At 38.8% G+C, this 27,611-nt stretch overlaps 2 protein-coding genes across 10 annotated transcripts; one reads left to right on the top strand and one right to left on the bottom strand.

Moving 5' to 3' along the window:
* The first annotated feature begins 5 nt into the window (after positions 1-5).
* PRIMPOL (primase and DNA directed polymerase) lies at positions 6-16,390 on the top strand. 7 transcript variants are annotated; one of them, XM_066185897.1, is made up of 14 exons: positions 6-52; positions 2,564-2,634; positions 3,819-4,003; positions 5,075-5,166; positions 6,128-6,269; positions 7,736-7,883; positions 9,307-9,591; positions 11,248-11,410; positions 12,612-12,709; positions 13,087-13,173; positions 13,258-13,366; positions 14,535-14,617; positions 14,696-14,742; positions 15,714-16,390. In XM_066185897.1, exons 2-14 carry the CDS (start codon positions 2,616-2,618, stop codon positions 16,014-16,016), a joined length of 1,761 nt encoding a protein of 586 aa, XP_066041994.1. In that variant the 5' UTR covers positions 6-52; positions 2,564-2,615; the 3' UTR covers positions 16,017-16,390. The 7 variants fall into 7 exon arrangements, with proteins under 7 accessions (XP_066041994.1, XP_066041990.1, XP_066041995.1 ...); XM_066185893.1 differs by having other exon boundaries at positions 3,810-4,003; XM_066185895.1 differs by lacking the exon at positions 6-52 and adding an exon at positions 60-148 and having other exon boundaries at positions 3,810-4,003.
* Positions 16,367-27,611, bottom strand: CENPU (centromere protein U). 3 transcript variants are annotated; one of them, XM_066185900.1, is made up of 12 exons: positions 27,366-27,611; positions 27,150-27,221; positions 25,673-25,790; positions 24,133-24,262; positions 23,738-23,828; positions 22,582-22,654; positions 21,442-21,559; positions 20,961-21,039; positions 20,310-20,357; positions 18,840-18,901; positions 17,461-17,617; positions 16,367-16,812 (listed from the first exon to the last, which is right to left on the bottom strand). In XM_066185900.1, the coding sequence occupies exons 2-12, from the start codon at positions 27,213-27,215 to the stop codon at positions 16,675-16,677; spliced, it is 1,080 nt and encodes a 359-aa protein (XP_066041997.1). In that variant the 5' UTR covers positions 27,216-27,221; positions 27,366-27,611; the 3' UTR covers positions 16,367-16,674. The 3 variants fall into 3 exon arrangements, with proteins under 3 accessions (XP_066041997.1, XP_066041998.1, XP_066042000.1); XM_066185901.1 differs by having other exon boundaries at positions 22,582-22,651; positions 27,150-27,611; XM_066185903.1 differs by having other exon boundaries at positions 22,582-22,627; positions 27,150-27,611.

The following is a 27,611-nucleotide window of genomic DNA, read 5'->3' as shown; positions in this document are numbered from 1 at the left end:
CGGCGCAGGGCGGGCAGCCCGCCCCAATGGCGGCGCGGAGCGGGCCCCGGCGGTGAGTCGGCGCCGGCGGGAGCGGCGCGGGAAGGCGGGCTCGGCCGTGCGGGCCGCTGCCGGCGCGGAGGGAGGCGTGCGAGGCCAGGCTGAGGAGGCACGGGCTCTCTGCTCTGCTCTGCTCTGCTCTGCTCTGCTCTGCTCTGCTCTGCTCTGCTCTGCTCTCCTCTCCCGGCGAAGCTCGCCGGGCCGGGCCCTATGGCGGGACACTGGAGCCACTTCGCCCTGCGCACTGTGGGCGCTGAGCCGGGTACGGCTGTTCTTGCTGCTCTTGGGTATGAACGGTGTAACCCCAGCCTTGACAGGTTTGCGCTGTTGCTTGAGTTCCTCTGCCTTCTGAAACAAATGTGCCGTTTTGGTACATTTGCACTATGTTGGTGCAGCCTCATATTTAAAACTATGGGCAGTTTTGGGCACCACAATATAAGAAGGTTATAAAGCTATTAGAGAGTGTCCGAAGGAAGGCCGTGGGGATGGTGAAGGGCTTTGAGGGGAAGGCGTATGAGGAACAACTGAGGTCACTTGGTCTGTTCAGCCTGGAGAAGAGGAGACTGAGGGGAGACCTCATTGTGGTCCTCAACGTCCTCATGAGGGAAGAGGAGGGGCAGGCACTAGTCTCTGTGGTGCCCAGTGACAGGACTAGAGGGAATGGCCTGATGCTGTGTCAGGGAAGGTTGAGGTTGGATGTTAGGAAAAGGTTCTTCACCCAGAGGGTGGTGGGGCACTGGAACAGGCTCCCAGGGGAACGGTCACAGCACCAGCCTGACAGAGCTCAAGAAGCATTTGGACAATGTTCTCAGTTACATGGGGTGACTCTTGGAGATGGTGATGTGCAGGGCCAGGAGATGGATTAGATGATCCTTCCAACTCAGAATATTCTGTAATTCTGACAGAATAGTGGTTTGTAAAGGAAATGGCCAGCTGGAGTAATCTGTGGGGACAATTACTAAATGAGCCCCCCCTCCTGACACCAGTGAGTGAGATCCCTGTGGGTGAGCTGGCCTGTACTGCGGCAGGACCTTCCTTTGGGCAGGGTTTTCACACACCTGCATGGTGACTATCCCTGGCTGCCCAAAGACCTGCCTTGCACAACAGCACTCTAACCCTGAGGGCTGACTTTGGCTTCATCATCAACTTTCATGTCAGTTAGTTTCATATTTATACATCGACCTTCAATAGGAGAAGTCAGATGACATTGGAAACTATGTATTTCAGCTTCTCATAACCAGCCTACTTTTTGAGGTCTTATCACCAGGTCTGATGTACTGAGTTTTGCACTTGCAATCTTAATTTGAGGAACAGATTGCATACTGGAACAGGTTGTCCAGAGAGGTTGTGGAGTCTTCCCCGCTGGAGATACTCAGGATCCGACTGGACACTATCCTGTGCCAAGTGCTCTAGGATGACCCTGCTTGAGCAGGGAGGTTGGACCAGGTGACCCACTGTGGGCCTTTCCAAGCTGAGCCATTCTGTGATTCTGTAATTGTAGAGGCCACCTCCTCTATTAGGAGGGCAAGATGAAAATTTGTTGTTGTTGAGGGAAGATGAGTAGTGTTAATATGCCACTCGTCAACTCAATGTAAGGATAGCTAAGCTAATCTTCACTAACTTTAAGGAATGTAATGTGTTCTTCTAAGGCTGCATCAGTAGCTGGGAGAAAATCTCACAGATTTATTTGTGTCAAGGACCATGAGTTCTGCCATAGAACTATGTTGCATGATACACACTGGCCAGGAAACAAGTGTAATGTTATTTTGAGTAGCAGTTGATTTGCACGTCTCAGCTTCAGTTGTCAGCAGGTGTGGGCAATATGTTTTGTCATTATCACGAGAAGTAAATGGAGAAGTAGTCTTCCATAAAATAAAGAAAACTGAATAGCAAGTTCTTTAAGTCATTGCTGAGGAGACATTTTTCCAGGCTCTCCATGCAGTCATCCTGCTGAGTCAATAACACTGAAGTCCAAACATGATGGTGACAAAGTTTCTTTCAGTCAAGTGAAACGAAAATAAGTACTGCCCGTACTTCTGGTGGGACATAAGAGGTGAAGATGAGGTGAGAATTTCCCAGTGAACTCAGAAGGCTGGTCTGTGTTAATTGTTTGTGCTCTGAATAGGCGTGTTGTGTTACGGTTCACACAAGGAATTGAAGTTGCCTTGAAAAGACTTGGCATGTTTGACTCCTGGGAGACCAAGCGTTTGGACTGCGAGAACCATGATAGGTTTCAGTTTAAAGTAAGGGTCATCAACCTTCTCCTAGGTTCAGGTATCATCCCAGCTGTGTTTCTGCAAAAATACAGCCTGATATAGCTAGAAAGTTTAAAATTAATAAGAGAATTATGGGGCTTCTTCTTTGCTTTCCTTTTTAATGGTCACCATGTGAGAAAGTGCTGATGTAGGGATGTCTTTTGCACTCAGTTAATTTACAGTCAACAGAGCCAAAATGAAACTGAAAGTTTTGTTAGCACTTCTGAGAAATGCTGATTGCTATCTATAATCTAACCTTTCATTCCCAGAGAAGAAATTAAGAGCATAAAAAGAGAGTGAAGAAAATGCACAAGTCAGAAGATGGACAAGGAGGAAAGAGGTAATATGGTTGACCCCTGTTAGAGAAAAAACATTCTTTTACTTAGACTTTACAAAGGCACTGACTGTCAAGACATAGGCAGGCTTAGAACAGTGGGCAGAAATGTGTCCAGGAACTTTTGCATGGAAAACTTGGGGGGGGAAATGAGAGGATCTAAAATTTGGGCTTCCAGGCCCCACAAGAATATTTAAATACTTGAGTTTGCCTTGTGGATCCAGCTTGTTAAAGGTTTGAATACTTTTGAGTACACTCAGTTTCATTTTGATCTTTCACTGCAACCCAGGGGCTGTTAGGAGAACCAAGTGGTTATGCTGGGCAGAACAAGAAGATTCCCCTTCATGTTTGTTTACTTCTTGCCTCTCTTCCTCTGTTTCACACTTCCCTGGCAGTGTTTATTACTGACTTACAGATAATTGCACATACGTGTGTTTATGCTTTGCTACATTACTCTACAGCATTTGGATTACTTTATGGAACTAGAAGCTTAAAGGTTGCAAGATAGCAAGAGTTACTGCATGGTTCTATTTCTTGAAAAAAGATAAGATTGCTATTTCAAGGTTGTGAAAAGTACATGAGCTTTTAAAGCAGGTGAAAGTATTAGTGATCAATAGCAAAGGTTGGCAGTGGAGAACAGCCCTCATTTTGGATTTCAGTTTTTACTTTGAGATACAGAGCTCAGAGCTAAAGTCACTGAAGTCTTAACTCCTATGAACTCAAGTATTGTACTACCCATACAAATTAGTTATCTCATTTGTCTCCCCCACCATAAGACAAAAATATATTTGCTCTTAGTATTTTTTTACTTTTAGTATTTTTTTTACTCCTTACTAATGTTATTGCCTAGTCAAAGTTTGTATACTCTCTGAGGCATGTAATACCGTTCCGTAGGCAAAAATGAAAATTCCTAGGCTTCCTTTCACTGTCTGTATTCTGTTGTGTTTATCTCTGATAGTGTTAATATGAATCTCTTGTACTTCCAAAACTGTGTAGAGACATTTAACATTAAAATTAGTATCATAGCAAGGTTGGATGTTGATTTGGAATACTGGCTGCTCCCAGTTAATTAATAAATTAATTATTCAAGAAAACCAAAATCAAAAGCAGTGAGGAGTACAGGATATATTCAAATTAAAATTGCCTTGCAGACAGATTGATACTGATTTGACTATTTGTAGTTGCTTTAGGAGAAAAGAAGAGAAAATGGCAAGAAAGAATGAAGAAAGTGGAAGAACTAGCATCTTACTATGAAAGAAATCCTCTTCCTACAGTTTATAGACCAAGACTGTCCAAACCCTCGATGCCATCCTCGGTTTGGAAAATATTTTCTCGACAGGCTGAAGCTTTTAATTATGCAAAAACCTGTGATGAGGTATATCATGTGTTAGGCAAATGTCTCTACTCTTTATACACTTTTGAGATTGAACATCGTTTAAAATTGCTGTTGGCAGTGAAGTCTTTATCAGTTTGCAAGATCTTTTTCTTCCCAATCCTGAAACAGCAAGTACTTTTTTTTTAATCTTTGTAGGTCATGTTGCACTGCAGGTATCTCTAAGAAGCTCTGTTCTAACATGCAAGTGGAAATGTGGTGTTAACTTCAAACAGTAAAAGTGCTTTTTGGGAACACTGTAGTGATAAATGTGTTCCTTCTCAAGATGAACAAGCTGTCAGGGTAGACAGGAGAATGGAAAGGTAGTGAAAATTGAGTAGGAAGAAAGAGGAGGAAAAAAATGAGAAAGAAAAAGAGATAAAGAAGAGGCAGAGACGAAATAAAAACAGTACAACTCTCCTGAGGCATCTGAGTAGCAAGTTCAGATCATTAGAAGTTATTAGCCAAATAAATACTGTGTGAAAGGTATCCTCTGTTTTCAGTTTAATACTATTCAAAGTATTAACTGATTGCTATTTTTAAGGAAAGTATTGTGTTTTTCTCCACACTGTTTCAGGTATTTAAGTAATCCTCACAAGTAATCCTGTTTTCCAAAATATGTTCTCATTGGCTTGGCAGTAGGTTTGGGGTTTTTTTTCTGTTTTCTTCTCAGATTTCCCTTTTTGGATCTAAACAACATAATGTCTGAAGAATATTTGCCCATAAAGCTTATACTGCCATCATATCCATAAGGCTGCTCCTTTCAGGACATTGTTCTTCCTCCCTTTAGATGCACTTGATACTGACCAGAAAAAAAACAAGAGTTGACAGAGGAAAGAGTTTACATTACTGCACAGAAAAGAAAAGTTTCAAAGTTTTACCCATGTAACTGAAATCAGAATGATGTTCTAAATTAAAACTAGATGCTACTGAGCATGGAAAAGGATAAGTGATCTGTTTATAGTTCTCTAGTATTTACTAACCTTTAACTGATGCCAAGTAGGAACTTAGGAAGATTTAAACTGTTTTTTTTAATTAAACTAACAAAAAGTTTCAATGTTTTTATTTAAAAAGGGTGTTCACGTGTTTGCTTTGGAAAAGAACGCACAGAGCGGACAGAGGTTTTACCTTGTGACAACATATAAAGAGCTTTGGTATTATTACACGTGAGTGTTTGAGAAGGTACCCTGTATGTTACTGAAAGTTAGTGCTATACTGGATATCCTACCTAGTGAGAGCTGCCCCTGGATAGGTATTCCCAGGAGCCATCTGCTGCTCTGAGTAGCACAGAGGTGTAATGGGTTACGTGAGCTTTCATCTTGGCAATCAGAAAAACCTTCATGAGGACAAACCAATATATTCTATAGCGGGTTTCAACTTTCTTTTGAGTAGCAGGTTGCCATTATTGCCTGTGAATTAAGTAGTCTGTGTGTTGAACTGAAATTTATTAACAGAAGATTTGCTTTTACTGTCAGCTTTCCTCAGGGGATCATACCAACACCTGACAAAAACATACTTCTCTGACTAATCATACAGCAGTTTCAGTGGGTGTTAATGCAGGTGTCTGGAAACTGATTAATGGGTTTGCATTTGCATGATGTAGTTCCAAGTACTGACAATTTGATCACGTGATGAGCTTTTCCCTCCATTGGTTTCTTCTACAATTAAACATTTGGCTGTGAAGTGAAAGAAATCTGAGTCAATTTTTATACATGAAGCTTGATCTTTTTCTCAAACTGATGATATTATTTTTTAATTTAGTTAGAAAAAACTCTATGTAATCTCTTTGTTTGTGCTAAAGACATATGAGTGATAACTTAAGTTTTTTACTGTAGTTTTCATAGTTCCTTGAATGTATGTTTTGTAAGACTGGGGGGGAGGGGGGCATGGAGAGGAGAATACTTTACAAAATTAAATTCTGGGCCAGACAAATAATCTTTGTTGATATTTGATGCTGATATTTGTGACAAATTTTTCAAAGCATTATAGGGCTACTACATTTTTTTAATATGAGTGGTTGATTGCAGAATAAAATATGTAGGATCCTTGTTTGCAACTGATAAGCATGTTTATCATGTTCATAATGTTTATCATGAGAGGTTGTGATTTGTTTTTGGTTTTCCATAGCAAAGGTTACAAAACAAGTCTTATGCATTGCTATGAAGTAATTCCTGAAAAAGATGCTTGCAAACTGTATTTTGATTTGGAGTTTTACAAACCTGCAAATCCTGATGCAGATGGCAAGAGTATGGTCATGAAGTTAATTGAGGTAAACTGGAAGAAAGTCATGCTGTGGATGAATATGAATTCATTGTTAATTTAATATGAAACCAAAGTATTTACAACTTTACCTTGATTATACTATAGTAGAATTAAAAGAATTACAGACCCAGTGATTATTTTTAATGAAGTAAAAATACTGTTTTAATTAAAGCAGGGATTTAATCAAAGCAGGAGACAATTTAATTGAGAGACAAAAATAAAAAATTATGGCTGTTGGACTGTTTGTATTCACAGTAGGATTACTGACATGGTCAGTTTACTTTTGTAGATTGTTTTATGGGCTCTGCCACTTCAAAGCTGTAAAACTGAAGGAATGTATAGGCACTCTTTAAAATAGCATCAGTAAAAGTTCCATTCATATATTCCTCAGTTCATTCCCTTTGCCTAATGGTGCAGCTGTATATCAGGACTTAGATGAATCTCTCCTGAAACTTTCTTTAGATGACAGTTCATTATAATTTAATTGAATGGTGATGTAGAGAGCATTATGTGACTGCATTTACCAATTTGGTACCTAAAATTAAACACCTTTGCTAATTATCAATTTTATTATATTGTGCAGTTTCCATTTTATTGCAGTTTTTTCTGTGAATGAGCTCTCTGCAAGTTCAGTATGGCAGTAGTATATTTTTAGAAGGGTATCTTCTATTTTAATAAAATCTCATGGTGAGTGGATGTCTGTCTGTGAGACTTCTGTCACCTACATGTCTCTAGCTAGAAGTGAACAAAAGTAAAAGATTATTGACGTAATTCCTTGATAAAGAACCCTTCATTGATACAGAATCTGGAGGGGTTCATCCATTGTGGATCAGCTCTGAAATGTAGAGATTCCTCAGGTTAAGAAGAGGATTTTGTATTTGCTGGGTGGGGGATCTGAGCTGCTAAAACCCAGGGCTTGCAGATCTTTAGGTTCTGAGTCCCAGATCTAAACATGAGTAATCACCAGCTTGGTTTATAAAAGGTTTTTATTAAGAGCTAATTTAGAGAGAAGTATGTTTTCCACTTAGTTATTGTTCATTGGGTCACACCAATGAATTATCTAGATCATAACAGTGGATTAGCTCACCCGTCCTGTAATATCCTGACAGCCTCCATGTCCCACTCCTGGTGAGCCTGCATGACAAACATTGTCCCTGTGGGTGTGAACTGCTCTGTGCTAGAAAACAACCTGCAGGGTAAAGCGTCCTAACCAGACTTTGACCTGAGAAACTGGAAGGCTTCTCAGCTTATCACTGTTAGTTTGGTGTTAAGTGACGTGCATATTTAAGGAAATACAGTCTATGTCAAACTTGGTTAAAACTTGGTATGGGTTAGCTTGATTTAAATTAAATGTCTGCTCAAAATGAGGGGAAAAAAAAAGACCTTGGGAAAAATGCAGAATCTGAATTTGTGTTAGGTTTTATAGATACAACTACTAGTGTAAAGCAACTTAATTAATATTTATAATTTTAGCTTGTCAGCCAAAAATTAAAAGAACTTTATGATGTAAATTGTTCATCAAAAGACGTCTTGAACTTGGATTCCAGTACTGATGAAAAATTTAGTCGGCACTTAATATTTCTACCCCAGAAGACTGTATTTAAGGATAATACTCATATTGGTAAGTGTGCTCTTTTCTCTTACACCTAGAAATAAAAGGTGAGGTTTTGACTTTGTACAGTGCCATTTCCCCTACGAGTATTTATTTTAATGGAATAATATGTGGAAACAAATTCGTATTCCCAGCGTACACAAAATTACTCTCTATTTCATTAAGCCTCATTTTTTTCTCATCTTCTACGTTCTTTTCCTATAATGAGCATGTGTGTGCAAAAATGTAACTTTATTTTGTGCCTGTATGTTTTATTTACAAGAATACTGATTTCTGTGAATCTAGCAAGTCTACAACTCCTTTATTTTCAGATTAATGTCAGTCTTAACAATTAAAGCTGCCGGTTTTTGCTCTAAATGCAGTTAATTTCTGCTCAGCATATTGTCAAAAAGGCAGGACAGAGATGAAGTCAAGCCACCTGTGCATAAACATGGTGAAGGGAAAGCTGAAAGGAATTTTAATTGTTTATGGAAGTTGGGATTTCTCAGATACGGCAACTCCAACACAGAGAGTTGCCAGTTTAGAGTTATCTTGACTTATTTGTGTGCCCCAGTAGTCCTGTAATGAATTATGAGGATGAGGAGGATTTTGATGCTTGATATGCTGAGTCATTCTGCTGATATGTAGCATGGGAGGAACAGTATTTCATATTCATTCCTGTTCCCCATGGAAGCTTCATCCAACAAGTGCAGAATCATCCTTGCCAGCATTCCTTCCACTTCATAGTTTTTTCCCCCACATTTGTATTTATTCTATTCTCTTGTTTTCCCCCTGGAACTAATTTGGCCATAGTTTTAATTTGTCTGTCTTTGGCTACCACCTAGCAGAGCCTGGAGGTACAATGGGAGTTGAATTACAGTACTGGGAAAATGACTGTGAAAAGTCATTACAAAATACTTTTGTAAAAGGAATTTGTAGTTTGAGTAAGCTTTTGAGTAAGTAAGTTTGAGCAAGCTCTTACACGGTAAGAGCACCATGCATTTACATGGTAAATGCACCATGAAGCTGCAAGTGAACATTTCAATCATTCTGGAAGTGAAACTAGGGAAAGCAGTAGTGAGAGGGATAATCACAACCTTTTCAGAATCCTATATCCGAGCTTGTTAATATTTAGTTTTGGGTTTTTTTGTTTTTGTTTTGGTTGGTTGGTTGGTGGTTTTTTTTGTTGTTGTTGTTGATGGTGGGGTTTTTTAAGACATTTAGTACAAATTCTTGTGAGGCATTGGTTTCTCAGTCACTGGCCAGAACCATTTTATACAGTGGACTGGTTAAAAGATTTCTTTTTAAAAATTCAGAAGGGCTAAAAAGACCTCAAACTTCAACCACTTCCTTCTTGGGTGTTTTGAAAAATGTTTGCACAGAAACTCTCTGAGTTCTTTCTTGACTCATAAATGACATTACCTGCTTCTGGCCTTTTTTGGTTGTTTTTAAGGTAACTTTGTGAGAACCATTTTGCAGCCTGCCTTAAGATTAATGGAGAGTAGGCCTGCTGTGCTTCCAACAGAAGAAGCAGGGCATGTTTTCCAGTGCTCTGCAGGAGCTGGATTAGATGTTTCTCTTACAAACATGACAGCTGTTGAAGATGATTCTGAAGACTGGCCAGCCATTGCTCGTGAAACAAAGGATGTGGAAATGCCACACCAGGAACAAAATGTTGATTTTTCCTTCCTGATAGTAAATGATAAAGAAGGCAACAAGCAGCTTTTTGTGGATCTAGGTAAGTGTAAGTGTTTTTAAACCTCTTTGGGATGCAACAAAGGTTAAGAATAAAATGTTCCTTAATCTTCAATTACAGAGAGTAAGAACAGTGGGGTTCTTATTCTTGTCCCTATGGTCAGACTTTAAATACATGCTGAAACTCTCATCATAAGTGCTGTTCTTTAAAGGAACCTTAGATTCATGGTCTATGGAACTCCTTTTATTACTACGTTTAATTATTATGTGCTGAGGTTTAAAGTATTCTTTAAATACAGGACTAGGTTTTTTTTTTCCCCTTAAGGGTTTAGTGCTCCCATTTGGAATAAAAGAGAATAGCGTATATTGCATTTTTGTTATTTCAGTTGAATTAGAAGCTGCTTAATAAAGGAACAAGTCTTGCAGGCATGGCTTTCTGTATTATTCAACATGTATGAATTGAGCCTTCTTTTGGAATGGCAGCTGATAGCTTTCAGTGATGGAATAATCGAAATTTCTGGTTGGACACTTCATGGCACAGCTGGGCATAGCCTGTTCATGGTATTAAAATGTTACAAATCTCCAGGAGCACAACACCCATGGGTCAAACTAGACTTTGAAAGTTCTACCCTTCTTTAACTCCATATCTGTTTGGTTTTTTTTACTTTCTGCCTTATCTCAGGGAAATGAAAATAGCTTAGCATGCTTTTGCACAGGAGTGTGTTACACACTTCAGGACTTTACCTTGAGTTTTTTCCTCAGACTCTTCTGAAGAAACCCCATTCCGTCAAATTCTTCTCATGGAATTCAGGTTCACTTTCATTGTGGGCCTCTTCAGTATGTCTGATCTATTGAAATGTAACCCCAAAGATGGCTACAGGAGGATTCTCTTGTTGAGTCAGAAGGGGTATTTCCACCAGTAGGTTCAAAATTCTTTCATATTCGTGAATGGAATTTAAATAATTTTGTTTCCTGTCTCACTTTTTAATAATTTCATGTTAGTTTCCCAAAATTAACCATCCTCAGTATTTATGTTATACACCTAACCCCAAAATTGGAAAACTAAAGTCCAAATTGCTGAAACAGTGAATTTTATCATGAGGCTGCAGTGACAGAAAGCTTTGTGATGTTCTTCTTGTATGAGGTCTGTAAGTGCTTTTCTCTTCATGAAAATCAAATGCAACCTGCAAATAAAACTCAGCTTTTCAATCAAGTATTAGATAGATTTTTCAGTGTTAAGATACCTGATCATTGCTTTGTTGTTTTGGAGATTGGAATTAAGCTTTCCTGATACATGCCTCAGAAAAGTTGTGAAGCAGTCCAGAGAAAATGGAAAGTTTGATTAGGTTCTTTCTGGTTAAAATAATTGTGCAGCTTTGTATTTCACAAAGCTGTTGTGAAAGAACCAATTTCTTGTTCTGAAGGGAAACTTTTAATAATTATAATGTCAGAAGGATTAAAATGCCTACGTAGAGGTGTTGAGCATTTGTCTTAATTATTCTGTAACATAAAAGTGTGTATGTGTGCATGATCTTGCTTTGTTGCATTTCTTCTGTGGGATGTGAGCCAGTCAGTAACAGTTTTTGTCCATTTGTTAGACTCTTAGCTGGGCCTAAGGAAAATTGTTTAATTTACAAGTGCTCAGTATCTCAAGTCCTAGCCAGCACTGCCGTGTTAAGAAATATCTGTTTTCCTGTAGGAGTTTATACAAAGAATAGAAATTTCCGGATGTATAAGTCCTCAAAAGCAGGAAAAAATGTGATTCTGAAGATAGCAGAGGATAATAAGTTTATCCCCAACTGTGAAAAGGATGTTTCCTTGGAAGAAGCATATTTTCTTTCCTCTTTAATCTGCAATGTTCGGTAATTACTTAATTCCAGTCAAATGTATGGTATTTTTAAAAATGTATTTTAATGATAATGCTTCTGCAGCAGTTGCAAATATCTATTACGAATAAGCAGTTACTCAATTAACATTGTTACAGTGTAATTTAGTAGTTCTTAGTAGAATTTCTTGGTTTTGAAGAAAAAAATTTCTTGAGAGTCTTGTTCTTTCATTAAACCTGCCTTCAAATGTGGTACAGCTTCTGAATTGTGCCTCAATTCTCTATACACACTCAAAATGCCGAAACATAACCATTATTAAATTTGGTCAAATTCTGTGTAGTTCTGGAAGCTTACAGGTTTCTAGTCAGTTAAATATATTTCAGAGTAGGAAAAGACATACAAAGTGTTTCTGTCCGTGTTTTTTTGCATACCACATTTCCCATTTGGAAATTTGGTACAGGCCCCTATGTACCTGTATTGTCTGTATGAGTGCCCCCCTGGGTGCTCATATGGACAATAATCAAATTTTCCATATCTAATCTAAACCTCTGATATGTCATACCTTAAGAAGATCCTAATCATTGCTGTGGCAGAAAGGTTAAAATAGTATTAATAATTTTATTGAAAACATACATTTGTTCTGCCTTCAGGTTTTGTATCCTGAAATGTTCATTATCCTGAACTGATGCAAATAAACTACACAGTGTATTCAGATCATAGTCATCAACTGAATCCACCATAAATATGGATGAGAAATTCTGCTGTGTTGAATTTAGATTTCTGTAATCATCTGGCTTCCAGTTAGCTATATGACAAGGAAAAGCAGTTCATTGTAGAGAGAAAAAAAGAAATTGAAACTTTTCAAAGGGTGTATTTGCATAAATACTACATCTAGAGCACATCCTGCTGTAGGAGTGTGGACCAGCAGTTGTTAAATGGGTGGGACTTTGGGCAGGAACTAAATGTTGCTTTTGGGGGGGAGGAGCCCCTGTCCTGTGGTGGGAGTCAGGGAAACTGCCAAGGCCAGAAGGGAAAGTGCTCCAGGGACAGAGAAAGGTGCACAGCGAATCATGGGCTGGTCAAGGTTGGCAGGGACCTCAGGAGGTCTCCTGGTCCACCCCCAGGCCCAGGGCTGTGTCATGTTGTGCCCCCCTGTGAGATGTTACATTGAGTTATACTGTACTATGTTATGCTGTAAGAATCATACTATTTTCTTTGTATTCTCTCCTTTTTTCAGAGTGAATGATGACACAAAAGTTCTGTCATCTGGCTTTTCAGAGGAGGAGAGAAAAATGTCTGCTTTTTTAAACAGTAAAACTACCAGAAGCAGCAGAGGTACCTCAAGCCTTTTCTACTGCATAGAAAAAAACCCCAAACTCTTAGCTTAGATGTTCCGTGACTTGTACACCTGGTAACTTCCAGGAGGGCTCTTCTTCAGCTGCCTTTCTGCAGGAGGGAGACAAATACATCTGCACTGAAGGATGCCCTGCAGCGCCTGAATGCCACTGACACTCCCCTCCTGTACCCACAGCTCCCTCTGCACCTTGGGGGTGGGGGTGGCACTTTAAAGATCTACAAGAAAGTAACAGTGGCTTTATCCCTGGTTTGATTTAAGGGTGTGATGCGGTTCATGTACATTTTCAAGTGTTACAATGGCATATTACAGTGGCAAACCTTCTAACTGTGTGTGTTTGTGGCCTTTGGTTTAACAGATCCCATGGAAGGTTACCAGGGTTCGCCGTATCCAGAAATTGATAATTTTGTTCGTTCTTTGGTTAATAAAGATGGGCTACAAGGAGGTAAAGAGACTACCTTCCTATTTGCAAAGGAGTCTTCTGCAGCACTGTTTCTAAAGAATTTAAAGATTATTTTTTTCCCCTCAGGGATACGACAATGGAGTTACTTCTCTCTCAAAGAACTACTTATTTATGATATTTCTGGTTACCGTTGGTGTGAAAATATCAGAAGAGCTCACAAAAGTAACAATATAATGTATGTTCTTTAACTATTCAGTTTAAAACAGCTTTCTTTATTTTCCTGTTCAACTGTTATTCTCTAGAAATGCTGAAAAAGCTCTTATGGACAGACTCAGCAACTGTTACAATTTATGCTGTCTTGCTCTGTGTGGATACAATGTGTTAATTACAACCCCCCCCACATAACCAAAGAAACTATTTATCCCCCTCCCCGCCCAAGTTTACTTTGTGATAACTGGACTTTTATTTCTAATAATTTTGTGAAGTAATCATCGTGGTATTTAAAATAAGGGCCCAAAGATGCTAACATAAAAGTCAGAGTATGTTAAAGCTATTAAACAGTACTGTTTTGATACTTCCCAGCTAGGAAGCTGAAAAATAAGAAAGCAAACAGACTGCTTTAGAATTAATTTACAGCGCAATCTTAAATTACATTCTTATGTTAACAAAGTGACTCTGTCATTTTGAGAATTGAGAACTGCCATTTTAGAATGGTAACTCCCGCCACGTGAATCAAGATGAGTTTTGCTAGTGACTCTTCAAGGCCTCAGACTTCCTCTAAGTTTTAGCAAAATAAATGATGGAAAATCAGTTTCTTAGATTATATTAGAATTACGTATATAATTAGTTTAAATATTCTAACAAATATAATTTCATGTAACATTTAAAATCACTGAAACATAAGGAATGTGTTTTCTGAGAAACAAGGATGTTCAAAAACCCCCACAGCTGGATGAACTTGCTGTTTCTCCAGTGAGTTGCTTGACTTTTGGCATTTCTAAAGCACAGTTGAAAAAGCTGAGTGGCCTAATCAGTTGACAGAAAATACTGATTTTATGTGGCTTTTATAATGAAATTATCTGTGACAGCAGCAGCAACAAAATCTTATCTTACAGTAAAGTCCCATATGCTAATCTTGGTGATTTGTCTTCCAAGCTTAATGTAATGAAGTTGACTAAATTTCACTTTCAGATGTTAGTCTTAAAAATTCATTTCTTTAAACTTAAGAAAGCTGAAGTTTACTAAAAATTGCTCAAAACAAGCATGTAGTGAGTGTGCTAAGAGTATGAAAGCAATGGCCATAGCTGAGGACAAACAAAACCTGTTCATTTAGTCTTAGAATTTCCTACTGTATGAATTCCTTTATGTAGTTTTACTAAAAAACTAAATAATGTCATTCTTAGGATTCTGGTAGATCTAAAGAATGAAGTCTGGTATCAAAAGTGTCATGATCCTGTCTGCAGAGAACAAAACTTCAAATCACAAAGTACGTAGCCTGTGATTTCAATCATACTTAATACTTTTTGGAATGTAAACTTTAATTAATGTCTTATATTTGATTTAGGTTTTCCATTACCAGCTGGGATATGCCTCCCATCTCTTTTCAAAGAGGTACGTTTTTGTCCTGTTGAGATGCTTAAGTTCTTGTGACGCTCTGGGATATTCACTAACATCCCAGTCTGCTGGGAGAGCTCCACACACTGTTATGGTGGTATAGAAGAGGTCCCTAGAGCAGCAGTGCTGGTGTGGTAGCTCCATATATTAATTTTTAAGTTCTCCAGCAATGCTAAGTTACTGGGATTATCTAACTTCACCTGGGACTGAAGACTTTTCCTGATGTGAACATCAGTTCCCAATGTCTCAGCCACAAAGCCACTCCAGGTGCAGAACGGAAAAAGTGCCCAAGTTTAGCTGTGCTGTGCCTGTCTGACTTCTGCAAGGTAAAAGAGAACTGGTTCTGGAACAACTGAGTCAGTCAGAGTGAAATGTAGGTCAGTGACCCTCATTTCTGAAATTCATTTATCTCCATTTTAGTGATTAAAGCAGCACGTTTCCCCAAGGAGGCAGAATATTTAGACTGACCTGGTACTGTACCTAGACTCTACACCCTGAACATACAAGTTTTTCCACTGCTTAGGCAATAAGAATTGGCATTTTTTTCAACTTTTAAATTTAACTGTATAGCTCTAAATGTCATACAGCAGATTGGCACATTAAGCTCTACTCAAGCAGCTCATCAATATCTATTAGTGTTATTTCACAAGAGAGTGTCATTTAACTGTGTTTTCAGGTTCTGACAGTATTTTTGAACAGACATTTAAGTTAGTCTTAACCTTGTATTATTTTACAAAGCTGTATTCACACTTGTAGGGTGTTAGAAAAACAGCAAATTTCTACTCCTGTTAAAACAGGCTTCCACAGGTTACTGTGGCTATACATGAACATGCTGGAAAATCTTGTTGTGTTGGGCAGCTTTCTGCAGTATCCATTCTGTGTGACAGCACTAACTTCCAGCTTGCAGAGCAGTTAAAGGTATGAAGAATATTTGCATATGGAGTAAGCAGTGTTCTTGTTTCTCAAAGGAAGAAGAGTCCACGCTAATGGATGGGAGGGGACACACAGAAGAAGTAAATCCACATTCTGATGTGTCAGACTTGTCAAAAAGCTCAGTATCTCCAGAGAACAGCTGCTCTCAAGACTTCCTGTTGTCAGACAGCGAGTGGGAAAACACAAGTGATGATGCCTGTTTCCTAGAAGCTGCTGAAGATGTGGAACTAGCTGAAGCTGCAGACGATAGTCTGAATTATGCCATGGAAGAAATCCCAGACGAAGTTCTTTTGGAAGCTTTAAGGAAAGAAGACCTCTGCACTAGAGAAGGCAGCTAAGCACAGGCCTGGCCAGCAGTGAGTGACACTTGAGTGTCATGTGCCAGTGTGAAAGGTCCTGTGGCGTAGTTCACCACCTCCACTCCAGAGCTGTAACACAAAGAATGGACTGCCTGGGTGAACTTCAACAGGCATGAGGAGATCATGGAAGATTACATGGGGGCTGAAGAGAGCTGGACTAAAAACTCACCATGAATGCTGCTCCAAGCTTAGCACTTTAATGCTCTTTGCTGTACAGTTTCTATTTTGTTAGCTGTATGTCCAAGTTTTATTGAGAAGCCAACAAAACAGACTCTTATTTCCATAAACGAGATGAAATAATTTATTTCAAATGCAAATTTAATAAATAGATTTGTTTATTCATCTTTGTTCAACCGGACTCTGCGTTCTCTTTACAAATTTATTCCTCTCAAGATTACTTTACTAGCACAAGATTAACACCCAACATTATTCAGAGTACACAGAAGTTTTATTAACTGTGATTGCTATTTCCTTTCATTGATATTCGGAGACTATTTGACAATAGAAAGATACAATCTCTAAGTTGTTGACTTCTTTTAAACACTGAAACAAAATAGAGTAACAATGATTAAACAAGCTTTAAGCACGGACAATTCTAATAACTGTTCCAGAATGTCTGAAAGTCTTAAAAAGGCATTTAATTTTTCTTTGCTCTCTGCTCTTTCTCTACAGCCAGAGCCTCTTCCAGTTTCAGATTGATACTCTCAAAGTGCCTTTCTGCTCCCAGAATTCTCCGAGACTCCACCAGAAGAGCAGGGAGGCTGGAAGTTCCATACTGTTGATAAGGAAATAAAATTACAAGGCAACATTTTTAACTCTTGGAAAGATCACTTACACATCAGTATTTATTTTTCCTCTATCTAAAATGGCGCAACATGACCTTTTAAACTGAACGACAGGCAAAATCAGAGCATCTTCTGAAATGTGAGGATTTCCCTTACACATGGCAGGTGTGTAAATCTTGTCCACAGAAGCCTTGTACCACCTTCCTGGGTACAACACGAATGGGTTCTAAGGCTACAGGAGAAGTTTCTCTGGTCATGAAATACCAGCACTGTTCTCAGCTTTAAATATCTCACATGGAAGTGCCAGAGCCTTCCCTACTTTTGAACAGTAACAGCACAAGAAATTAATTACTTCGGTCCCACTGTTAATCTTCAATTTCTATAAAAAAGTTAAAACTAAGGACTACTGTTTCATTTCTATGTCCTTTGAATTCCTGAATACTGAGAGCAAAGCCAGCATACTGAGACCAAAACCACGAGTGAGATACTACAGTAAAGGTCAGTAGTGATTCTCAAGTCACTTCTGCAAAGACAATTGACAAAATACTTCTACTTAAGAGATGTTAATAAATAAATCTCATAAATTAAAATAAGAAAAACACTTTGAAAACTGAAACACATGCAGAATATGTACTTACTACCACTTTTTCTTTTGGGTTTTCTTCTCTATAATCCAAACAGTCTTGCTGTAGCTCCTTTAAATCAGTAATTAATGCAATTGCTTGCCTCAAGGAAGATTTCTTTTCCTGCAACTCAGCATATTCTCTTTGTAGTTGTGTCAGTTGCGGTTCAGCTCTGAAAAAAGATCAAGACTTTGATGCTTACATCTGCATATTTATTGCATGAATAACTATGACCCTATTTCCTGTGAAGGAATTCTTAAAAGGTTAGTCAGAAATGCAAAACATAGGTTACTATGGAATAGTGCTTAGGTAGAACAAGCGTATTACTTAAACAGGGGCATGAGTCCAAATCCACCAAAAAGACCCAACCTCTCTTTTGAGTGTGACAATGCAGGCACTCTTTCTTAAGCATTTAAGTTTTTGAAGTGTAGTTCTTAAGTACAAGGTGTTCTGCTTCTGCACACCCCTGCCTGCAAGCTCAGTGTTCAGTGCTTATGCTGAAGCATATTCAGGATCTACAAACTACCTACACCTTCTAAATAAACTGGAGTGCTTGATCTATTAAAGTCGCAGTCCAACAACTGAGCACTAACAGTGATTTTCATTCAACAGGGTTGCAGAAAAAAGGCTTTTTTAAAATGATCAAAGGATCGAAACACAACATATAAAAATGTGAAGACAGCTTTCAGGGGCTTCAAATAGTTCTCTGAGCAAAGTCTGTCCATAGTGCTACAAAGAAAAACACCTCTCATGGCCATAGAGAAAATGTTTTTACCCTGTTTTTGTGGATCCAAGCCCATTGTTTCCTACAGAGTCACCTTACAGGGTGTATGTTACATGCAGCTTCAGTATAAAGCTTGGCACTAGCAACCCAAGCGATTTGGGGAAGTCTGATGGTTCTTCCAACCACATAATTCCTGTGTTGTGTATCTAAATGACACTTAAGATTAATGCCAAGTTACAGAAGGGGAATTGTGTGGCCACATGAGAATGGAACAAACCACGTACTAAGAACAACTCCTGCCAACCTGCAGAGGTGAAATACAATCTCCCACCTCAAAACCAAAGAAGTCCTTGTTTATTACCTTTGTAATTTGTGATCCAACACTTTTGCAATTCAAATCACAACACTGGTGTTCTTCCTATGAACATATGGTGTGAAACACCCTCCCAGTAACTAGTTAGCTAAGAGAACTTGCAAGAATGACTGTCTAGGCAACTGAAATACATAAAGGAGGGGTTATCATGAGCTTTGGTAAAAACAAAAACTATGACATTGGTAATTTCATCTAAGTAAAATGCAAGAACAAAAGAAGTTACTTTCTCTTCTGAGTTACAAAATACCAGAGTCCTTAAGTTCCTCAGGCTATTATTGTGCATCATTAGAAACACACCCAATTAGCTCTTCTCTGACTTGCACCAGTTGCTTCCTTTTCTTTTTGATGTTTGTTATTGCCTGAAACAAACAGTGAGTAAAGTCTGTGAAACAGTTTCTAAAACTTCAAAGGCAAACAACTCAAATTTCACTGCCTTTTCTTCTCTGAGGTTTTATGCTGATTGTCATTGTGGAAGATTCTAAGATACCAGACTGGATAAACTGCCATATCTTACATCTGTATTTGAAACAATTTAAAGCTGTTTAAAATGTCAAACTATAATCACCATCCACAATTTTTTCTTAAGAACCATTGGATTTACAAGCATATAAAAGCAGTTTGTGACATTTTGATTTCAAACATTATGAACTCTAGGAGGTTTTAGGTTTAAAAATGCAAATTATTACGAATGTATGTTCAGGATGATTGTTATACTAAGTAAGCTTTCTTTAATATAACATGCAATTAAAAGAAAAAAGTAACACCCAGAACTCATAATAAAATTAAATTTAGCAACTTAAAGTTTAATTTTAAACAAATCTCTAAGAAGCAAACTAAGGATAAATCTGAGTGGCTGTGAATGCTAGGTGTGTATTAAGATTTTCATTTTAAGATTTTCATTTTACATGCAAAGCAGCTTACCGTATCACCTCAAGTCAACAAGACTTCAGCGTATTAATTGCTATTTCCCAGGATAAGCTTTATGTTGATTTTATTTGTTAAAGCTATTTTGCCATTGAAAATTTTGCAGAAGATGTTAATTTGGGCAGAAATCCAGACAGTGCCTAAGCTGCTCTTAAATCTCTCTTCTGTAGGGCATTCACCTCTCCCTGATGAAACCACTGCAATGTTTTTCTGCCCTTACACTAATACCTCCTTCTGTCAACATTCCCATTGTATTTTCAGCGAATTCCTACTTCATATAAATGAAGAGAGGAACTGTCTTCCTCTGAACAAAAATTCTATTTAGGGAATGCAGCTGCCTGAGACTTCCCTTCTTTAAATTAGGCAATCCAATTCCATACTCACAGGTTGCTATCTTTGCCACTCTCCTATATTTTATATTAATTTGTGTTTCTTTAAGGTTGGCTCTCATTATTTAACTGGCTCTCCAGAGGCCTCACCCTTACTCATTTAAAAAAAAAAACCACACCAAAAAAAGCCCCAAAACAAACAAACAAGAAAAAACCAACAGGAAAACCACCAAAAAACCAAAAGAGTAACTGACATGCACAAATCTTACCCATCCTAATGTGCATTCACTCTTTTTTACACCATATAGCAGTATACATCTAGAGTTTACAATCCGCCACATGTACTCAAAACTTTTCCATAAAACCTCTGGTGGTTCCCTACCCTCTGTTTGTGCAGTTGATTCTGAGTACAGTACACTTTTCTGTCAATTATTTTATCTCTTCCAGTCAAGTTCTCAACATTTCAATGCCCACAACTGTGTGCTGTATAATCTAGTGATATATATGTATTTACCTTAGCGTTTTTTTTCTTCATATTCTTTAATTCCTGGACTCCTGCTATCTACAGAGAAGAAGAATTACAGGTTGACAGGTTGAGTTCATCGCTATCCTCCTAAGAACATTGTTGCAAGCACTTGGCACTGGATTGTGTCCAGATGGTTCTTGAATATCTTACACTTACAGTTATGTTCAAAATGTTAATTAAAAAAGGATGATTTTCCCTGGAATATGTTAAAGGCCTTACTTAGAAGTCACTGAGATAGCACAAAAATGAAGCCAACCTTTTAAAACTCTAGTCAATGAGCTCTTAAAACAGTGTTTGACATAGCTGTATGCTCATTTAAATTATGCAGCCCACCAGTTTTACTCCATAATGATTTAGATATGACAAACACTTCAGGATTATTGAATGCTTCCCTATTCTCAAAAGGTGACAATTTAACAAAGTAGTTGCATAACAGCAGTGTTGTGTCTAGAGGCAATTCTTGTGAAAGCCTGCACAGAGGCAGCCAGTCAAAACCTGCACACAACAAATTGTGTTTTCATATTACTTATACTGACAAGAGATTGGAAACTTTACAGCTTGTAAAACAAATGTGTAAAGGCAATTTAAAACTTATAGGTATTTTGACCACAAAATTGATTTTGTTTCTGGTGTACTTACAAGATCAGTGATTTGGTCCTTGAAAGCAGAAGAGAAGTCACTGATAGCCTTTCTACAAATGTTTGATTCTATACTTTGTCTGGAGAAGTCAGAGGAACAAAATATATTTGGTTTAGTAAAGGGGAAATCTCATCCAAAACCCTGTGAGTAACAAATAAAGCCCAAAGTAAACAGCCAGACAACTACAGATCTTTCATACACTAGCAATAGCTTCATTTCTGTCTTGAAAAATATCAGCTGAGGTGAGCTGTTCATGTTTGGAACAATATCAAATCCCTGGAGACCATGTCAAGATCACTATCAAGAAACACTTGTATCATAGATACTTAATAATCATCAACATCAGAATGTAACCATGCAACACTGACTCCCTAAAGTCACTATTTCATGGTTACACTCCTGTGGTTTTGCCCATTAGCAAAAACACAGATACTTCTTTTTAATAGTTTGAATATCCAACATGGGAAAGCAGAATATTTACCTGTAATTTGCTGCTATTTTCTCAACTTTGTCCAGAACAACATCCAGCTCTGTAATATCTCTAGAAGATCTCTTCAGTTTTTTGGGACACCAAACTTCTACAGAATATGGGCTATCCACTGGAACAACAGAATGAATATAAGCATTGCACAATTCAGGTACATGTAAAACAACAGAAAAACTCTTGTGCCCACCATCAAAATAACCATCTAAAAGTTATGAATATTTTAACGTGAAATTTGAGAAGAGGAATATTCAAATTATTTCATCTGTCTTTGCCTGAGCAACTGTGATAGATTTACCTGGGAACACCCTAGAACTGGAATGATCAATGATATGTAACTTAATTCTTATTCTTTATTGATTCAAGCAAGCCCAGGAACACATCAGTAAACGAAGTAATAAACTACATAGTGTACTGTAGACATGATTTTTACTGTTAAAAAACCATTAGCCTGAATTTGCAACTTGCATTACTCAAACAATCATGAGCTTTTATATTTGTATATGTTCTTCTAGTAGTACCACATATGCCTCAAAGTCCCACTATACAGAAATACATTCCTTTAAACTTTGCAACAGTGTTATAAACCAATTCCACAAAAAGTTAAACCATGTTTCTTCACACACTTCCCAGTGTAAATCTAGTACTGAAACGTGATGGGGTTCTGTTCAAAGGAAGCAAGATGACACAAGAGACAGTTTCTTCCTACTGAAAAATGCCAGTGCCTCGAAGCTCCCTGTCTCCAGGGTCTTTACACTGACAGCTGTGCCTGTGCTGCAGTCAGGGGCACTCCCAGTTCTGCCCCCGAGCTGCTGCTCTAGGCCTCCAGACCAAGGAATGTACTGACACCTACACCTCCTACAGCTTCACAGCCACAGCTCCAGGCTTCCCTCCCAAAGGAAACCAGGGTGACTTGGAGGTATAATGCACACCTGTGCTTTAGCCCTTCAAGGGAGGAACAGGCAAATCCAGGGATGCAAACCATAGGGATCAAACAGGGGTCTATACCAAACCTGAAACTAAAACTTTCCATTTCTAGAAGCACTGGGTTGCTGCATTCCAGAAATGAAAACCATTGAAAAACTTTGTTCTTGAATGAAGAAAAGCTATATGGGAGTTCTGAAAAGTATACTTTACCAGAAGGATCTGATGTGTTCTCCTCTGAAGGTTGCTTCTTTTTTGCCTGGAATTGAGCAATATTCGGAGTCTTCTGTGACATGAAAAGCAGATTAACTTCCAGAATAAACCCCAGGTTTACTCATCTAAACTCCTGAGAGATGACAATCAGGCAGAATGCAGAAAGCATTTCCTGACTGAAGCAACAGTAACATTTCCTTTGGCCTCTTCCACCAGTCTCAGCCCAGGGGTCATTCTGCTGTGGGACAGTGGCTGCCTCACAGCACTGGCCACTGACCCAACAGCCACTGGCCAAGCAGCAGGGCTGCAGACATCCTAAGGAGCTTAAGGACCCTTGGTTCAGCACAGTCATTGCCCAGGATTAACATTTCTCTGATCAACAGTGCCTGCTTACCTTCCTTTTCACCCACATTCTCTACCAATCCTTTCTCTACTTCGAAGACTTTGTGACAACTGCAACAGCACTTGTACAAGAGTGCTGCATGCATCCAGCCTACTGAAGAAAGACTAATACTCTGTGTACAATTCCAATAAATTTAAACACATAAAAAAATCTTGTTCCAACTACTGCACAGCTTCTTTTACCATAGGTTACTTTCTTGACCCTGCAGACAGTTGACTTCTGGTGTATGTGTGGCAGCTAAGTGGGCCAAAAGCATTTTACACTAATTGTGGAGTAAGCATTCAAAAACGCTCATTCAGAACTGAATGGCTTTTAACTCTAACACATATTCAAAATTAATTTTATCAATATTCTTTTTTCCATAAACTGTTTTGCTCCAATACCAAACAAGTACAAAGGATTCATATTCCATCTAGTATGCCATTCCTTGAGAATGTTTTTCTAGATACAAAGAAGATAATAGAAAAAAGGAAAGAATATACTCCCAAGAGAGCAGGAGAATAGGCTACAGGATCCAGGAACAGCTGCCTATTAGATTCCTTGTTGATGTGATGATTTGTAGCCTTAAGAACTGCCCTTGGCCACCTCACAGGAATATCCTGAGGACTGATTATTTTGGATACAATTAAGTACTAAAACAGAACTAAGAAACAAATGGAAGATCTTCCTCTCCTCCCACCCTCTAATGCAGGCATGGCATGAAGCAAGCTAAAACGAAATTGACTGATAATACTCATGAAACTCTTTCAGTACCACAGTCTCCTTAGGGGGCTCCTCTCCAGCATCAGCTGTGTTGAATTTCTGAACATCACCATCGGAGGGCTTTGAGTGACGTGGTTTTTTACTGGGAAAAGAAAAATGTACATCAATACGCTCTGAGGAAGGATGATCTTCAACCATATATACAAAACCTTGTGTTTTGGGGAACATTTTGTACAGCCATGTCTCATATGAGCAGTATTAAAGTTCTTGCTTGAATTAAATAGCAAGACTATTTCAGATTTAAACCAAATTTGATTTAACGTACGAGAAATATACTAAAATTTGAATTAAAATATTTTAAAAATAATTTTCTTTGTTACACATAATTTAACTAGAACCCTTTTCCCTTTAAGTGTAAAAATCTGAAGATTAAATTAAATGCTGACAATTTTGGTTTTTTTCCACCAGACCGTCTCTCTGTATTTTGCCTCTGTGGTGCCGAAACATGACCAAGTGCCTCATTTTGTGACTGCTCCTCTCCATAAGCATCCACAGCAGTACTGTGCAAAGGGTGATCTATAAAGAAAAAATAAACTGTATGAACACTACTCCCATCTCTTAAGGCAAAGAACACTGCCAGCATTAAGCATTTAGTTAGAATATTTGTGGTTTGCTGACTAACAAAAAGGAAGTTCTCGTTACAAATGTTATTTGAGGATCATGAAAAATTATATAGTGAAAGGTTTCATAGTTTCTGTACCCACCCACCTGTTATTTCTTTATGAACCCAAACCAAAGGTAGCTCAGCATGTACACATGGCATAGAGCAAGTAAAATCCTTGGTACAGTTTGTTTCAAGTCTGTCTTTGCTATGGCACATGTAAACTTTCTACACATTTAAACAACTACTTCCTTTTTTTTTAATATAGATTTTAAGCTTCTTTAGTGGATGCTATGAGAAGGCAAATACTGATGCTACAGAATATTTGTAAATGTAGAATTCTTGAAGGTAGCTACCAAAATAGATTAGAACTCTGAGAAATGTAAGGTTTTAGCCTGCCTTCCACAGTATAAAATTCTTTTTTCAAGCACACTGCCACAAAACTTTTGTGTTAGTTTACATTAGTGTCAGTGGGCATCCTTTTTACACTCTAAACACATACCACAGAAATAAGGAAAAGAGCTTCTCGTTATGCAGCCTTGGCCTACAACCAACCTTTTTGCTAAATTGTTTTTACAGCTCATTACCAATGCTGTTCCTAAGTCACATTTATATTTCCATAATCTTCTCAGAGTAATAACTATTGTAGTTGAGAAATAAATCTTAACGTTTTCTCTACAGCTTCTAACTACACTGATTTCCAAAAAAAACCCAAAAAACAAAAACCAACCCAGACAGATATATAGAGTACTCCACACAGAGGAGCATCTACACCATCTAAATTGAATCTCTTCCTGTGTATTGAGGCCACATTACACAAGTCCAATATAAAGCATGGAAGTGGTTTTAATCCTTCACCAAAAATTGTATGGCTTTATAGTATTTTTTTTAAGTAACATATGAAAATGGCAGAACAACACCCCTGCAAATGTCCAAGTTTGCTGCCATGAATACTCTTACAATGGCAAAAATATCACTTCGTAGTTTGTGAAATTTAATAAAGAATAAGTTAAGATATTGAGCTTTGGTTTTTAACTGTAAGTTCTCACACAACTGCAATATTATGATGCATGAAATTCTACCATTTGGACCATAAAGGTGGAATAGTCAGTGTTTTTCACTGACTTCTATTTGCACACACTGCAGATTATTCCTGTTACTTCCTAAATGATAGAAAATAACACCAAATGCCATCTGTCTCTCCTCTCCATTATTTTCTCTTGCAAAGAGCCAAAGCCTTTTCCTCAGTAAGCACCTGAAGTATTTTGCCCGTGTGTTTTGTTTGTGAAAATCATACATTAAATGACATTCAAGACAATACTAACCAAAGGAATCATCAAGCTCCTCAAGTTGATTCGTTTCTGCTACCTTCAATATCCTTGAGACATCTGGTTCCTCAAGAGGACGTGATTTCCAGCGAGGATTGGAGTTGGCTTTGTCCTCCTGGATGGGTATGAAATGAACAGCCAGTTTACCCAGATTTTTGAGTATATAACAGATTAAATAAGACAATGAATTTCAAGAACATTTGGCTAGAAATACACTTAACCAGAATCATACTGACTCCTAAGCTATGGCATAAGGATTTGAAGCATATTTTTGTCTCAGGCTACAGGGTTTTTCCCCGAAAAAGTGATGGTATAAAATGTGTATGCTCTGCTATTTGATACTGTGTTCTACGGCAAGCTTTGTCTTATTTCATAGAAGTGTACTAGCTTAGAAATCTTGTAACACTCTAATACCTGGTTTCTATGACCTGTAGTCTTTTTCTTTTCAGACATTAAAACATTTCTTCTTTCATCTCTACATCACATAAATTTCCACCCTTGTCCAATTGAATTACTTTCATCTTAAGAAACTGAAAAGCTATAGAGTGACTTCTTATTAAAAAAAAAAAAGTGGAATTTATAAACCAAGGAGTACAGAAACACTTCTGTAAACCAGTAGGATAAGGGAGAATGACACAAGTTCATGAAACAGTTGTGTGCCATTCACAGAGTGCATGAGTGACTTTCCTCGCGGATTTCTGTGTCTACCTGTAGGGTGAATTGTAACCAGAAAAGGTCAGCCTCGGGAGCTTTTTAACTTTAGCAGTGCTCCAGCATTTCTATTATAGTACCAAATATACACATCAACTACTTTCTCTATAGATGTTCTTTTACGAGATTGTTTTTAAACTTTTGCCTGTTTGAAAGTCAATGGCCCGTTTTGTGCTACTCCTAAAAGGAAAAAAGCAAACCCCACACCAGCACCCCAAGCCTGCCCCAGCAGGGACTACACAGCAGTTCCCAGTGCAAAGCAAGCCCTGCATTAACCCCAGAGACAATGCCCCGACTGCACACTAACACGACACAGAATCACAGGACATCCTGCACTGGAAGGGACTCACAAGGGCCTCCACAGGACACCCCAAGAGTCACACCATGTGCCTATGAGCACTGTCCGAACAGCCCTGGAAGGCTGCCAGGCTTGGTGCTGTGACCGCCGCTCTGGTGAGCCGGGTCCAGTGCCCAACCACGCTCTGCATGAAAAACTCCTAAAATCCAACCTCAACCCTTCAGGCCACTCCCCTTGGTCCCCTCACTGGTCACCGGAGAGAAGAGATCCGTGTCTGCCCCTGCAATCCCCTGGGCGAGGAAGCTGAGCCCACCATGAGGTGTCCCCTCAGCCTCCAGCCGAACAGACCAAGGGACCTCAGCTACTCCTCCCACGGCTTCCCTTTCACCTTGTCCTGCCTTCGAACACTCTCCACAAAACCAAAACATCGGCTGTTTGAATTCTGCCCAACCTAGCGAAACTTACCTCGAGCTTATGGCTGGTATGATTCTTCTTTATTTTCTTCTTTGCGGACATTTCGCTGTTCAGCATATGCTGCTGAATATAAATCCGAGAACGAAGTTAGCGAAAAATTTTCCCCGGTACAAACCAGCTTTCTCTGTGTCTGTGCTTGGGGAGAACAGGAAATCTTTGCTAGTTCACGCTATTCTTTGTTACTTCAAGCTCTTATGCTCAGCTCACTTCAAAAGCGGTAAAGCCCACTTCCTTAGTCCAGACCGACGTAGAGGTTATACATTTATGTACGGACGGATGTATACAGCACGCATCAGCGGGCAGGGCATGTGAGAGAGACAAAGCGCGACGCCGCAGCCGCCGCCTGTCCCTGGGCTCCCCGGCCGCCGCTCCTGTCCCGCGGGAGCCGCAGGCCCCCGGCCCCTCGGGGCAGCCTCCACCTTCCCGCCTCCCGCCGCCGTTGGAGCCGCGCGC

The sequence above is a fragment of the Chamaea fasciata genome, unplaced genomic scaffold (assembly GCF_029207755.1).
Source record: "Chamaea fasciata isolate MVZ Bird 193981 ecotype frontalis unplaced genomic scaffold, bChaFas1.0.hap1 SCAF_6, whole genome shotgun sequence".
Lineage (NCBI taxonomy): Eukaryota > Metazoa > Chordata > Aves > Passeriformes > Sylviidae > Chamaea > Chamaea fasciata.
This window is presented reverse-complemented; position numbering and strand designations above follow the sequence as displayed.

Bases quoted from the DNA above. Each gene is read 5' to 3' on its own strand.
- PRIMPOL (XM_066185899.1), top strand. From the start codon at position 250: ATGGCGGGACACTGGAGCCACTTCGCCCTGCGCACTGTGGGCGCTGAG. The intron at 6,270-7,735 runs GTAAACTGGAAG...TTATAATTTTAG, and splicing joins TGGTCATGAAGTTAATTGAG to CTTGTCAGCCAAAAATTAAA. The intron at 14,743-15,713 runs GTACGTTTTTGT...TGTTTCTCAAAG, and splicing joins TCCCATCTCTTTTCAAAGAG to GAAGAAGAGTCCACGCTAAT.
- CENPU (XM_066185900.1), bottom strand. From the start codon at position 27,215: ATGCTGAACAGCGAAATGTCCGCAAAGAAGAAAATAAAGAAGAATCAT. The intron at 20,358-20,960 runs GTAAGTACACCA...TCTTCTCTGTAG, and splicing joins AGGACCAAATCACTGATCTT to ATAGCAGGAGTCCAGGAATT. The intron at 17,618-18,839 runs GTGTGTTTCTAA...ATCTTTTTTCAG, and splicing joins GTCAGAGAAGAGCTAATTGG to AGCTGAACCGCAACTGACAC.